Raw genomic sequence first — 14,008 nt, forward strand, 5'->3', positions numbered from 1 at the left:
TTGTTATTGTTGTTTTTGTTTAAATCACTAAGTCAGTCTCTTTACTTGTTATAGGGCTATTCAGATGTTCCTCTTTTTCTTCTTCTTCTTTTTTTTTTTTTTTTAGAGATGGAGTCTCGCCCTGCCATCCAGGCTGGAGTGCGTTGGCATGATCATCACTCACTGCAGCCTCAACCTTCTGGGCTCAAGTAATCCTCCTGCCTCAGTCTCCTGAGTAGCTGGAACTATAGGCAAACCACCACGTCCAGCTAATTTATTTTATTTGTAGAGACATGGGGTCTTGCTGTGTTGGCCAAGGTGGTCTCAATCTTCTGGCTTCAATCAGTCCTCCCACCTCAACCGCCCAGAGTGTTGGGATTACAGGCATGAACAACCATGCTCAGCCTCTGTTTCTTCTTAAGTCAGTTTTTAGTTTTATGTCTTTCTAGGAATGTATGTATCCATTTCGTCTAGGTCATCTAATTTGTTGTCATACAGTTGTTCATAGTAGTTCCTTATAATAACTTTTGTTGCCATAAGGTTGGTGGTAATGCCGTCTCCTTTATTTCTGAGTATAGTAATCTGTATCCTCTCTCCTTTTTTCTTGGTAAGTCTAGCTAAGAATTTGCCAGTCTTTTCAAAGAGCCAGCTTTCGGTTTTGTTCATTTTCTGTTCTCTGTTTCATTTGTTTCAACTCTTATTCTCCCTTTTGCTTGCTTTGGGTTTAGTCTGCTCTTTTTCCAGTGTCTTAAGGTGGAAGATTAGGTTATTGATTTGAAACAATTTTCTTTGGCCAGGCGTGGTGGCTCATGCCTGTAATCCCAGCACTTTGGGAGGTCAAGGTGGGCAGATCACCTGAGGTCAGGAGTTCGAGACCAGCCTGGCCAACATGGCAAGACCTCGTTTCTACTAAAAATACACAAAGTAGCCAGGAGTGGTGGCAGGCACCTGTAATCCCTGCTACTCTGGAGGCTGAGGCAGGAGAATCGCTTGAACCCAGGAGGCGGAGGTTGCAGTGAGCCGAGATCGGGCTGTTGCACTCCAGCCTGGGAGACAGAGCAAGACTCTGTCTCAAAAAAAAAAAAAAAAAAAAAAAAAAATAGGAATTTTCTTTTAATATACGCATTTACAGCTATAAATTTCCCTCTGAGCACTCCATTAGCTACATCATAAGTTTTGGTATCTTCATCCTTCTTGGATACTTTATACTTCCCCTTATGGTTTCTTCTTTGGCCTATTATTATTTAGGATGGGTTTTTAAAATTATCCACATAATTCATGAATTCCCCAAATTTCTTTCTGATTTTAATTTCATTCCATTGTGGCCAGACAACATACTGTATATAATTTAAGTGCTTTTAAATTTATTGAGGCTTGTTTAGTGGCTTGAAATATGATCTGTCCTGGAGAAAGTTTCATGTGCACTTGAGTAGAATGTATACTCTGTTCTTGTTGCATAGAGTGTTCTGTAGACGTCTGTTAGAATGTATGTGTTCGTTGTGTTCAAGTCTTCTATTTCCTTGCTCGTCTGCCTAGTTGTCTATTATTGAAAGCAGAGTTATTAACGTGTCCAACTTTTATTTTTAAATTACCTATTTCCTTCATTTCTGCCAGCTTTTGGTTCATGTATTTGTGGGCTCTATTGTTAGGTATGTATATATTTGTAGTTGTTATATCTTTCTAATGGATTGACCCTTTTATCAACTATCCTTTCTCTCCATAGAATGAATTTTTAAATACATATTTACTTTAAACAGTTTGTGCAAAATTGTATTAAAAGTATGTAAAATAAAAAATACATATAACCCCCAAACCTGTAGAAATCAGTGTTAACAATTTATGGTGTATCTTTTGAGTCCTTTTTAAGTAAACTTACAAATGTTCTTTAAACAGAAGAATCATAGTAATAATGTTCTGCAGCTTTTCAGAAATTAAAGCCACATTAGATCCCAGAGATTACCTAATCTAAAGTACTTCTTTTCAAAAATGAGAAAGCTGAGGCCCAGAGAAGGGCAAGTAGGTGGCCAAGGTGGGACTAGAACCTGGGTCTCCTGACTTGCTGCAGTGTTCCTTTTACTGAACCTTACTGCCCCCCTGGAACAAAAGGGTCTTGTAATACTGTGACAGATATATGGGCCATGAATGGTTATGGCAAAATCATTTTATAAGTTATACTTTGAATTAATTTTGAAGATTTTATCTAATTTTTTTTATAGCTTCTTGTAGAAATTCTTATGAGGCCTACGATCTCTATCCGGGGACAGAAACTGAAAAGTAAGTATACCTGTTAGCTGCTGGTCCTTGTTTTCCAACCTGCCGGTACGGTGGCAGTTCCCAGCAGCTGCCTTCTTCCTTCCCTTCCTAACTCTTAATAGTGAGGACATGTCTTACATTCAGCTACAGGTTGCTCTCTCCTCCCCCAGCTAAGCAGCTGTCTTTATTCATTATGTACTGCGTAGAAATTCAGATCTGGGTTAAAAGAATGCATCTTTGTACTTTTGATAGTCCTGTGATCCAGCTTCTATGTTTCCTTGGGAAATTCTTATTTCTCACATATAACTAGCTGAGAGAGTAAGGAATATCCTGGTAAGATCACTCTTTTATTTTTTGAAACTATTTTTTGTTAGAAAGATGATATATGCTCTTTGTAAAAAGTTCAGGCATTACCAGGGTGTGAATGGTAAAAGTCAGTGTTTTGGTATGCACTATTTCTTAAGCTGGGTGGTAGATATATGGGTAATATTATTATTTTTTATAACTTACACGTTACAAATATTCTTTTTAGGTATTCAATTTTTTTTTTTTTTTTTTTTTTGAGACAGAGTCTTGCTCTGTTGCCCAGGCTGGAGTGCAGTGGTATGATCTTGGCTCACTGCAACCTCCGCCTCCTGAGCTCAAGTGATTTTCCTGCCTCACCCTCTCAAGTAGCTGGGATTACAGGCACCCACCACCATACCCGGCTAATTTTTGTATTTTTTTTTAGTAGAGATGGGGTTTCACCATGTTGGCCAGGCTGGTCTCGAACTCCTGACCTCAAGTGATCTGCCCACCTCAGCCTCCCAAGTGCTGGGATTACAGGCATGAGCCACCGCACCCAGCTTCAGTATTTAATTTAAAATAAAAAAGTGAATGCACTTTGGCGTTAAAAGCCAGAGATGACTTCAGTTAATGTTTGGTGAATGCCCTTCTACTAACTGCATTTTTTTAATTTAAAAGATTTTTTTTTTTTTTTTACCCCAATAGGACATACTATATAAGGCCTCATTTGTGCATGCAGTAGTGGTTAAGAGGATTTATATTCATTTTTAATGTCTCAGCTGTGTATTCTGTCTAACTTGATCTTTCATGTTCTCTGTGTACCCTCATAGCAAGTAGCATATTGTAATTATTTGTTGGTGCACTTGTTTAGTCTCTTCCTCCCACTAGATTTATAGGTTCCATGAAAGCTGAGACTTTTTTTCCCTCACCACTGGATCTGCTCTCGAGTAGATGCTGAACAATACTTGATGAATGAGTGAATCCCAATTCCTTTTAAAAATGGAGGATCTAGAAATAGATATATAGTGAGACATACAGAGCAGTGTTTCACCGTGCTCTGAAGTCGTTAAATAAATCAATCACAGAGCATCTGTGAAAGGTGGTGATAAGGGATGCAGAGCATCTGCATTGTCTCAGGATTATGAGACAACCCATCTAGTCAAGCTAGCTTGGCAGGGCTGCCCATTGGGATCTGAGAAGGAGACCTAGCATTTTAGCATTCCTAGCAGCTTAGGAGTGAATGGAAACAGTTTTAAAAAATAGAAGCAGTGCCAAATAAAATACTTTGTCCATGGTTCATACTCAGTTTCATCATCTTTTGGTTTTGGGCTCATGAAAATTAAGTTTCCTTTTTATGCTATTTTCCTGTTCCTGCTCACAGGGAAGTAGTAGATTCTTTATAAGAATTAGTAATAGATCAGACATTAAGAGCCATTTGCCCAACACAGATAACAACAACAACAAAAGAAATGCTCAGTTAATGAGTCTGATAAAAATGATATCTTTGTTTGCTGCTAGTAGAACTTTCAATGGAAATTTATAACAAGAGCAATTGAGATGCTTATACTTTTAACTTTTAGCCAGGCGTGGTACATGTGCATGCAGTCCTAGCCACTCGGGAGGGTGAGGAGGGAAAATTGCTTGAGCCCAGGAGTTCGAGACCACAGTGAGCTGTGATCATGCCCCTGAGTGGCGGAGTAAGACCTCATTTAAAAAACTAAAACAAACGAACAAAAAAAAGATGCTTATACTTTAGATTCTAGTAGTTCTGCTTTTGAAAATGTATCTCGAGGAACCAGTTTAATACAGGCATTAAAAGGATACACATATATATTAAGTTGCTTATTTGTGGTCTATTTAAATAGCCAAAAAAAAAAAAATAATCGTAGATATAGCCTAAGCAAGACATTAAGATTAAGGGGAAACGGCTTTATTAAATGATGGCACAACAACAGGTTGAAATTATGAAGACTGTGGAGCATAATAAGAATATAGCTGCTGTATCAAACCAAAAGCAATATGCAAATGGGCTTGTAGGTTCTGATGGGCACTATGAAAACCTTTGGTAGACAGGGACTGGAAGAAGTATATTAAAAGAAAAATAATCATCTTGGAGGGGATTATAACAGTTCTTATGCTGAAAAAAAAAAATGTGGTAACCGTTGTACTATCTTTTCAATGAGAAAAATAACCAGTCATTACCCTTTCACTTTCAGTAAGTGATGAAATGTCCAAGGACTGCTTGAGTATCCTGTATAATACCTGTGTCTGTGTAAGTACCCCTGCCACTGGGGCTCTGTTTATCTCCCCTACCAGGTCTGCAATGTTTAAGATGGGAATATTCGAGTAGAGTGGCAGACATGAGAGCTGTTTTCAGACAGTAGGGGAATCGGGCTTATTTTATGTGTGCCTGAAAATCAGGACTAACTGGTAGAAATTATGGGGAGGCAGAATTTTGTAGCAGTAGTTAAGAGTAGTTAAGAGTTAGTTTGTAGTAGTAGTTAAGAGCCAGGACTGCTGCAGCAGGTAGTAAACTCCTTTGGCCTTAGAGCCGTCCAAGTAGAAACTGGACACTTGTCAAAAGGTGACAAGTGTTGGCAGACTGTGACCTTTAAGACTCATTTTAACTCCATTATGCCTGTTTCTTCATTTTCCTTTTAGAAAACAAAATGAGAACCAGAAGCCCCGCCCATATATTGAGCAGGACTCTCTACTAGATTGACCACTGAGTTAGGAAGAATGGTGAATAAAGAAAGCAATTTGGTAGAAACAAAAGAGGATGGCACTTAGTGTTAGGACCTGATTTTGTGTTCTGGCCCTTGGCTTAGTACACCTCCCAAGCCGTAGTTTCTCACCAATAGAATGCAGTTAGCAGTTGTATTGACATCATAGATTTATTGTGAGAACTGAGATAGTAGATGTGAAAACACTTTGTAAAACAATATATAAATGTTAGTTTTTAAAAGATACAGTACCTGTCTTTTAGAAACTTATGATAAACTATGTAAACCGTGAATCATAATACATGGCAGAATGAGACGAGTGTTATTATAGATGTGAACCCTGTATGCTGTGGAAATTAAAAAAAAAAAAAACATTTAGCTCCATTTCATTTCTTGCCTCATTCGAAATAAGATTTCTGGCATCTTGTGGGTGTATGCAAAATCTACCAGGATCACGAACTTAGAAGCAGGTAAGAAAGAAGAAGATAAAACAAAGGTGGGGACATAACGTATAGCCAGGAATTGGGCTGATATAAAACTGAAGACCATAAAATCATCTGTATTATGGATGGGCACAAATTTGGCTTCAAGCTTCTTAGCAGCCAACACAAATAGCGGAATATGTTTGAACACTTATATAATTCAGCATCTATAATAGTGCTGTGCAATTGAAATATAATGCAAGCCACTTGGGTTATTTTAAATTTCCTTGTAGCCACATTTTTTTTAAAGAAAAAAATAGGAAGAAATAGTGAAGTTAATTTTAGTGATAAATTCTGTTTAACACAGTATATCAAGAATATTGTCATTCTAACATGTAATCAGTATAATTAATTATTAATGAGATATTGTTTTTGGTATTGAGCTCTTGAAATCCAGTGTGTGTGTGTGTGTGTGTGTGTGTGTGTGTGTGTTTTCCTCTTGTTTGAACACCCAGCGCACATCTCAGTTTGGCCTGGCCACCTTTCAAGTGCTCAGTAGCCATGTATAGCTAATGACAGAGATAGGCACAGGGAGATCTATAAGATAAAAAATTGTTCAGGAAATGCACAGTTCTTGCAACTAAGGCCAATAAGAAATTGGCCTTATAGAAGAAGACAGTGTATAATATAATGACTCCATTATTGGCAAATCCATATAGTCACTAGTTTTGAGGCTGTTTTGAAATCGTGATACCTAATGTTAATCAGTGACATTCCAATAAAACAGTTAAGTTAAAAAAATGAAATGTATGAAGAGAAGTTGATTAATGGGTACAAATATATGGGATGATAAATAAGACCTAGTGTTAGATAAATCAGTAAGGGTGACTTAGTTTATAATAATCTGTTCTGTTTTACATTTCAAAATAGCTAGAAGAGAGTGAATGGTTCTTAGCATAAAGAAAAGACAAGTAAGCTGATGGCTATCCCAAGTACATTGATTTGATTTTTATAAATTATATGAATGTATTAAATTATATGCTCCCTGAAATTATGTACCTTTATTATACGTCAACTAAAAGTATTTTTAAATAAAATTTTTTAAAAAATTTTAAGGAACATAGGATGATATGGTCCAATTATGTGCTATCTGGCTGAATTCCACGTTATGTAGAGAACCTGGGGCTCTTAGGGTTGCAAACACCAATGCCTCCAGGGATCAGGCAGAAAACAGGATATGTTTGGAATTGCTGGTGTTGGAGTGGGGACTTGTGTAAACTGTGACTACACTGGAGCAAGTATGTCCTGTCTAAAGAAGTTTGAATTCAAAAGTTTAAAAAGTACTGTTGGCTGTGCACGGTGGCTATCACCTGTAATCCCAGCAATTTGGGAAGCTGAGGCAGGTGGATCACTTGAGGTCAGGAGTTCCAGACCAGCCTGGCCAACGTGGTGAAACCCCGTCTGTACTAAAAACACAAAAATTAGCCGGGCGTGGTGGTGCATGCCTATAGTCCCAGCTACTCGGGAGGCTGAGGCAGGAGAATCACTTGAACCCAGGAGGCAGACAGAGATTGCAGTGAGCTGAGATTGCACCACTGCACTCCAGCGTGGGTGACAGAGTGAGACTCTCTCAAAAAATAAAAGATAAAAAAAAAACAGTACTGCTTACCAGAAAAAGCTTGGCCTACTGGATGCTAGTTTGTAGCTCCTCATTTAGTTACTTGACAGATACTAGGTCAAGAGCTTATGATTAGGCTGGGCGCAGTGGCTCATACCTATAATCTCAACACTTTTATAGGCCAAGGCAGGAGAATTGTGTGTGTCCAGGAGTTCAAGACCAGCCTGGGCAACATAGCGAGAACCTGTCTCTACAAAAAATAAAAAACTGGCCGGACGTGGTGTTATATACCTATAGTTCCAGCTCCTCAGGAGGCTGAGGTGGGAGCGTTGCTTGAGCCTGAGAGGTCAAGGATGCAGTAAGCCGTGATTGTGCCAGTGCACTCACTCAGCCTGGGCTATAGAGTGAGACCCTGTCTCCAAAAAAAAAAAAAAACCTATGATGAATATTATATGGAAAAAACTCTCCCCCGAAAAATGTAGTTGCATACAACATTTTATATATTGTTTTAGTGCTTTTTGCCCTCAGTTAAGAACTTGTGATGTAGAGGAAAGGAAGGATTGTCATGGCCTTTTGGGTGGCCAGTCTTGACTTGGGAAGGTTTTCCAAGAAGAGTCATTTTAGCCAGTCTTTAAAAGGAGTAGCGCTTTGATAAACTGAAGAGAGGAAAACGGTGGGTAGTCAAGGGTAGCTAGTTAGTGCAGCAGGATTGTGTATTTGACAGCCTGGAGATAGATTTTTAAGCTTTGAGAAAGTGGTAAATTTATTTCTCTTTTTGTTCTGTTTCTTTGGAACTTCCAGAACTTTTGCTTGTCTGAGTAAAACTAGAGTCAGTCCTGTTTCACATATCATAGCCGGTGTAGGTACTGTATGTAGTTCGGGAATACAACCTTTTTTTTTTTTTTTTTTTTAATGTGTCAGTGCTGCAACTGATGAACCGAAATGTATTAATACAGACAGAGATTGCTTTCTTTAGTGTCCTATTTAATGTGGTCGTCAAAGATTTATATACTTGGCACATCTTTATTGATGCCTTCACTTTGAAAATTAAATTTGCCAGGTGTGGTGGTGCACGCCTGTAGTCCCAGTGATTCAGGAGGCTGAGGTCAGGGAATCTGGCATTTCGGGACACTGAGGTGGGGGGATCTCTTGAGCCCAGGTGATTGAGGCTGTAGTGAGCTATATTCGTACTTGTGAATAGTCATGGCCTCAGCCTGGGCAACAGAGTGAGACCCTGTCTCTAAAATTAAAATAAAGAAAATTAAATTTGTTGCAACATATCTCATTTCACTGATTCTGAAATTCTTCCTAGCTTGGGATTCCCATTTACCAAACTGTGTGTGTCTGCACCCTTGATTATACTTTTTAAGGAGAAGTCAAGTTTATCGCAGTAAACCTTGGAATTTTTTCAGCTTAGAGGCTGAAAAAAAAAAATATTAAAGCTACTAAGCTCTAGTTGCCTTAAGGCAGTAGGGATGGGATGTGTGTGTGTGTGTGTGTAAGCTATAGCAGTACTGCAGTTTCTTTCTTTTTAGAGATAGGGTTTCACTCTGTCCCCATGCTGGAATGCAGTGGTGAGATTGTAGCTCACTGCGGCCTCACACTCCTGGCCTCAAGCAGTCCTGTCACCTCAGCCTCCGGGGTAGCCGGGATTACAGGTGTGAGCCACTGCATTTGACAGTACTGCAGTTTTAAATCCGAACTCTTGAACCTAAGTTTTAAGGTCTTTTACCAGCTAGTTTCCTGACTTCCTTCATACCCTTTGGGGGTTTTGTTTTTTTGTTGTTGGTTTTTTTTGTTTTGTTTTGTTTTGTTTTGAGTCAGGGTCTCCCTCTGTTGCCCAGGCTAGAGTGTGTTTGCCCAGTCTAGGCTCACTGCAACTTCCACCTCCTGGGCTCAAGTGATCCTTTTACCTCAGCCTCCCAAGTAGCGAGGACTACAGGCGTGCACCACCACACCCAGCTAATATTTATATTTTTAGTAGAGACAGGGTTTTGCCACGTTGGCCAGGCTGGTCTTGAACTCCTGGCCTCAAGTGATCTGTCAACCTTGGCCTCCCAAAGTGCTGGGATTACAGGTGTGAGCCACCACGCCTGGCCTCAAAGACTTTTAAGATGATCATTTTACTGATGAAAAAATGGAGTTCCAAAGGTGAGAAGTGATTTGCTCAGGATCACACAGCTGGAATTAGAACTTGGGTCTGACTCTTAAGTCCATGCTTCAGCACTGTTTGATTTCAGATTTAAGAATGGCCTTCAGAACTCTGAGATAAGTTCTTTTAGGAAATACCATCTCATTGTGTTATGTTCTCACAAGTGAGCTCCCACTTGTGTAGCCTGCATGTCAGGAGACTTTTTTCTTCCGTGGCTGGGGAATTAACGAGCGTTTCCCATGGGTTAGTTGTGCCATTCCTGTTTTGTTGACTCGTGCCAGTTTTCAGAGGTGAAATTGCTTTTCAGTGTCTGTAAAGGATGCCTTGCTCTTCATAATTTATTTTGTACTTACAACCTATTCTGCCTTTTCTTCTTGTGACAGACAGAGGGAGTTACAAAGCGTTTGGCAGAAAAGAATGACTTTGTGATCTTCCTGTTTACACTGATGACAAGTAAGAAGACATTCTTACAAACAGCAACCCTCATTGAAGATATTTTGGGTGTTAAAAAGGTGAGCTGTGTCCTCCAGCTGACCAGATGGGGAAGGGTGTCTCAGACCATTGGATTCTCAAACCTGAATAATATACAAAGCTTTTTTTAAAAGAAAGTGTTAAATTATATCTTGTGTTACTCAGATGTATTCAAGTATAAAACTTGATTACTCCTTATACTAGTGGTTCTTCCATGACTGTAAAACCTAAACAAACATACATTGAAATCAAACTAATTGTAAAACTCAGAACTTCAGATTGACTCTGTGAATGCAGTGTGATGCCTCATGTTACTTTGCTGAAATCAAATTGCCCCTCACTCATTGCCATGGGGCAAGTTCTTTGTAGCATGTATGTGCTATTGTATGCTATGCAGTGACTCCATTCTCTTACCACTTTTCTCTACCGCTATCTGAACTGGTGTGAAGCCTTTATTCATTAGGATATGTTCTCCTTGGTAGTAATGTTTGGCTTTCACTTATGAAATCCGCCTCTATTTTTTCTCATTAGTCTTCAACAGTTAAAGTTGGTTAATTGGCACCAGCGCAGTAGGAGACAAATGGGAGCTCTGAAATCCTGCCACTTGGTCATAAGGTTAATATTCAGATGACCCATAACTTAAAAAAAAAAAACTATGATCGAAATGAAAACTCAATTAAAAATTTCAAGAATTCACAGATACCCAAAAATACGTTCATAGACCTCTGTTAGAGACTCACTGTGTTACATTTTTGGTGTAATGCTTGTTAGGACCTGGAGCTCACCTCCCCAGTCCTAATCTGTCCTGAGCCTCTATGTTGGTTGCTGGTTGGCAGATTTCTTTCGCTTCCTGTTGAGCAGCCTCCTAGAGGTTGCTGTTGCAGGGAGGTGGATGTTCACGTGTACTGTGGTGACCCCAGCTTTCATTTCTTCTTGCTGTGCTTTCCCCAGGCCTTGCTTGTCATTGCCCAGCACAAGTGGCCTATTGTCTGTAGGAACACATTGGAGATGTGTGCAGGCCCCAGACAGACCCTTTGTGCCCTTTGATAAAAAGGCTTTGTTGTTACTCCAGTAATTGTGTGTTCCAGCCAGTGTGTGAAAGAGGGCCTCCAGAGTGGAAACTCCAGACTCCTTAGCAGTCCTCAGCATAGGAGTCTAGAAGTGCTCCTTCACAACTTTTCCCACTTGCCTCTCACTCCCTCTCATTCCTTTTTGTGTACCCCAAAATGGCGAGGTGTTCCACCAAACATTATGGGTATCTTGGTGCAGTTTGAAAGGGGGATAGACACCATAAAGAAAGTGGAAACACCATAAACAGGGAAAAGACATTTGAATTCAGGTAACCAACAAAGGATTTGTATTCAGAATTTATCAAGAATTCTTACAGGCCAGATGTGGTGGCTCATGCCTGTAATTCCAACACTTTGGGAGGCTGAGGCAGGTGGATCACTTGAGGTCAGGAGTTTGAGAACAGCCTGGCTATCATGGCGAAACCCAGTCTCAGTCTCTACTGAAAAATACAAAAATTAGCCGGGCATGGTGGCGCACACCTGTAGTCCCAGCTACTTGGGAGCCTAAGGCACGAGAATTGCTTGAACCCGGGAGGCAGAGGTTGCAGTGAGCCAAGATTATGTCACTGCACTCCAGCCTGGGCAACAGAGCAAGACTCCCTCTCAAAAAAAAAAAAAAAAAAAAAAAGAATTCTTACAAATCAGCATGAAAAAGACAAATAGCCCATTAGACAGATGGGCAATGTTATGAACAAGCATTTCATAGACAAGAAAGAAATGGTCCATAAATAGAGAAGATGCTTAACTTCATTGGCAGTCAAGGAAATGCAAATCAATACCATAGTGAGGGGTAGAGTGGGCAAATGTTGCTGAGTATGTGTATCAGTGGAAACACTTGTATACTACTGATAAATGTTTATCAGCAGAATATCCTCTTTTTTTTTGTTTTGTAGTTGAACAGGCACATACCTTGTGCCCCAGCACCTAGGGAAGCTTTACCCTGAGGGCTGAGGCATCAGTATTTTGCCATGGGTCACCTATAACCTGTGCCTGGACACACTTGTGGGGAAGCTCAGTCCTAGAACAGTGATTCTTAGGATTGAAACCCAGAAGGTTGTGAAATCAGTCCATCGGGTCTACCAGCCAAATAGAAAAGATCAAACTGTATTGTGTAAGGGTATTATTTGAATAAGTTTTTGTTTGACATTTATATATACATTCCCATATGTATGTTTACTGATGGTCGTTCTTGGTGATGGCTAAAAAGTTTAGAAGCCACCGCCCCAGCAAAAACTTCTCCACCTGTGCATCAAGAAACACATAAGAACATTTGTAGCTTCGTTGTTTCAGAACAAAAAACTGAAACCAAGTCTCTGATCCATGAATAGGAGAAGGGATGAATGTACTTTCTTCACACAATGGAATATTATATAGTAGAAGTGAATGAACTGTTGCCATAGGCAACAACATAGCTGAGTAATTGAAATAATCGAGTGGTAGAAGCCAGTTGCAGAACACTGTAGGTAGTATATCATTTTCATAAAGCTCAAAAAAGCAAATTATTTATTGATAAAACTAGTTTTTAAATGGCAAGGCAATAATAATTAATGATAGTGGTTCCCAGAGGCAGAGAGATGCAATAGGAAAGGCACACACAGCTAGTCATTTTGTTATGCTGCATAATATGTATTGTATGTATCAAAAATTAAAACATAAGAATTAAATTCTTGGCTGGCCACAGTGGCTCATGCCTGTACAATCCCAGCACTTTGGGAGGCCGAGGTGGGCAGATCACTTGAGGTCAGGACACCAGCCTGGCCAATATGGTGAAACCCTATCTCTACTAAAAATATAAAAATTAGCCAGGCATGGTGGTGCGTACCTGTAGTCCCAGCTACTTGGGAGGCTGGGACAGAAAAATTGCTTGAACCCAGGAGGCAGAGGTTGCAGTGAGCAGAGATTGTGCCATTGCACTCCAGCCTGGGCATCACAGTGAGACTCTGCCTTAAAAAAAAAAAAAAAATCTTAAAATTTAAAACAAAACCAAAAACCATAAGAAGTGGGCTGGGGGTGGTGGGACCTGTTTTGGGACCCATATACTGAGTTAGACAGGGCTAGAGGAACTGGTGAGCTGAAATTTACAGTTGCCAATAGTAGTAGTAGCTAACATTTGTTTTGTACTAGGGAAAAGGAAAGGTGGAAGCAGTTGTTCCCCAATGCCCCCTGCACAGCAAATTCCTGTCCTCCATTACTAGAAATAGAGGGGAGTGTGGGATTCATGAGAGCTTCTGGGAATCATGCACTCGTTTCGAGCACATTCACTGATACCCTTGCTACCAGGTCCTGTGCATTGAGTCTCAGGAGAAAGGGTAGGATATATGCCTTCATCAAAGTATGGTCAGATTATTTGGGAAATAGATGCAGGAACAGATTATTAAAAGTTCATGTGATCTGTGCAATGAAAGAGAAACACCCAATCCAGTGGAAGTAAATTAATGGGATGAAGGATAGCAGGTGTTATCTGAGTAGCACACGGATGGTTCAAAATGAGAAAAGTTCATGTAGTACATGACATTTACAGATTTTAAGGAGTAATGAGTGAGAATAGAACCAAATAGCACAAGGCATTCCATAAAATTATCATTCTTAATAAAAGCTAGCAATAGAAGGAAAACTTATAAACTATATATAGGGTATTTATTAAAATTTAACTGTTATAGGATGTTTATTAAAATTTACAGCAAATATTGAACTTAATGTTTTGGAATTATTTCTAGTAAAGGCAAGAAAAAGACAAGAATTCTTGCTGTCACTCTGGATAAATGGTCACATGTGTGTACACAGAGAGTATCTATAGGAATGTTCATTGCAACATTGTTTAATAGTGAAAAACTGTAGTTTACCTAAATATGTATTAGAAGAAGAAAGAGTCAGGCACAGTGGCTCACACATGTAATCCCAGCAGTTTAGGAGGCCAAGATGGGAGGATTGCTTGAGTCCAGGAGTTCTAGCCTGGGCAACAATAGCAAGACCCTGTCTCTATAAAAATAAAGTATTGGCCAGGCGTGGTAGCTCACGTCTGTAATCCCAGCACT

At 39.7% G+C, this 14,008-nt stretch overlaps 1 protein-coding gene across 6 annotated transcripts in view; it reads left to right on the forward strand.

Moving 5' to 3' along the window:
• The window catches only part of TRPC4AP (transient receptor potential cation channel subfamily C member 4 associated protein), an 89,778-nt gene that overhangs the window by 33,176 nt on the left and 42,594 nt on the right, over window positions 1-14,008 (forward strand). For 4 of the 6 annotated variants that reach the window (XM_055265902.2, XM_055265903.2, XM_063633717.1 and 1 more), the window contains 3 exons: window positions 2,196-2,253; window positions 4,734-4,789; window positions 9,816-9,944. In XM_055265902.2, the coding sequence (XP_055121877.1) occupies window positions 2,196-2,253; window positions 4,734-4,789; window positions 9,816-9,944 (243 nt within the window). The remainder of the gene's footprint in view (window positions 1-2,195; window positions 2,254-4,733; window positions 4,790-9,815; window positions 9,945-14,008) is intronic. The other 2 variants (XM_063633719.1, XM_055265904.2) reach the window with 1 other exon arrangement.

The sequence above is a fragment of the Symphalangus syndactylus genome, chromosome 24, assembly GCF_028878055.3.
Source record: "Symphalangus syndactylus isolate Jambi chromosome 24, NHGRI_mSymSyn1-v2.1_pri, whole genome shotgun sequence".
Classification (NCBI taxonomy): domain Eukaryota; kingdom Metazoa; phylum Chordata; class Mammalia; order Primates; family Hylobatidae; genus Symphalangus; species Symphalangus syndactylus.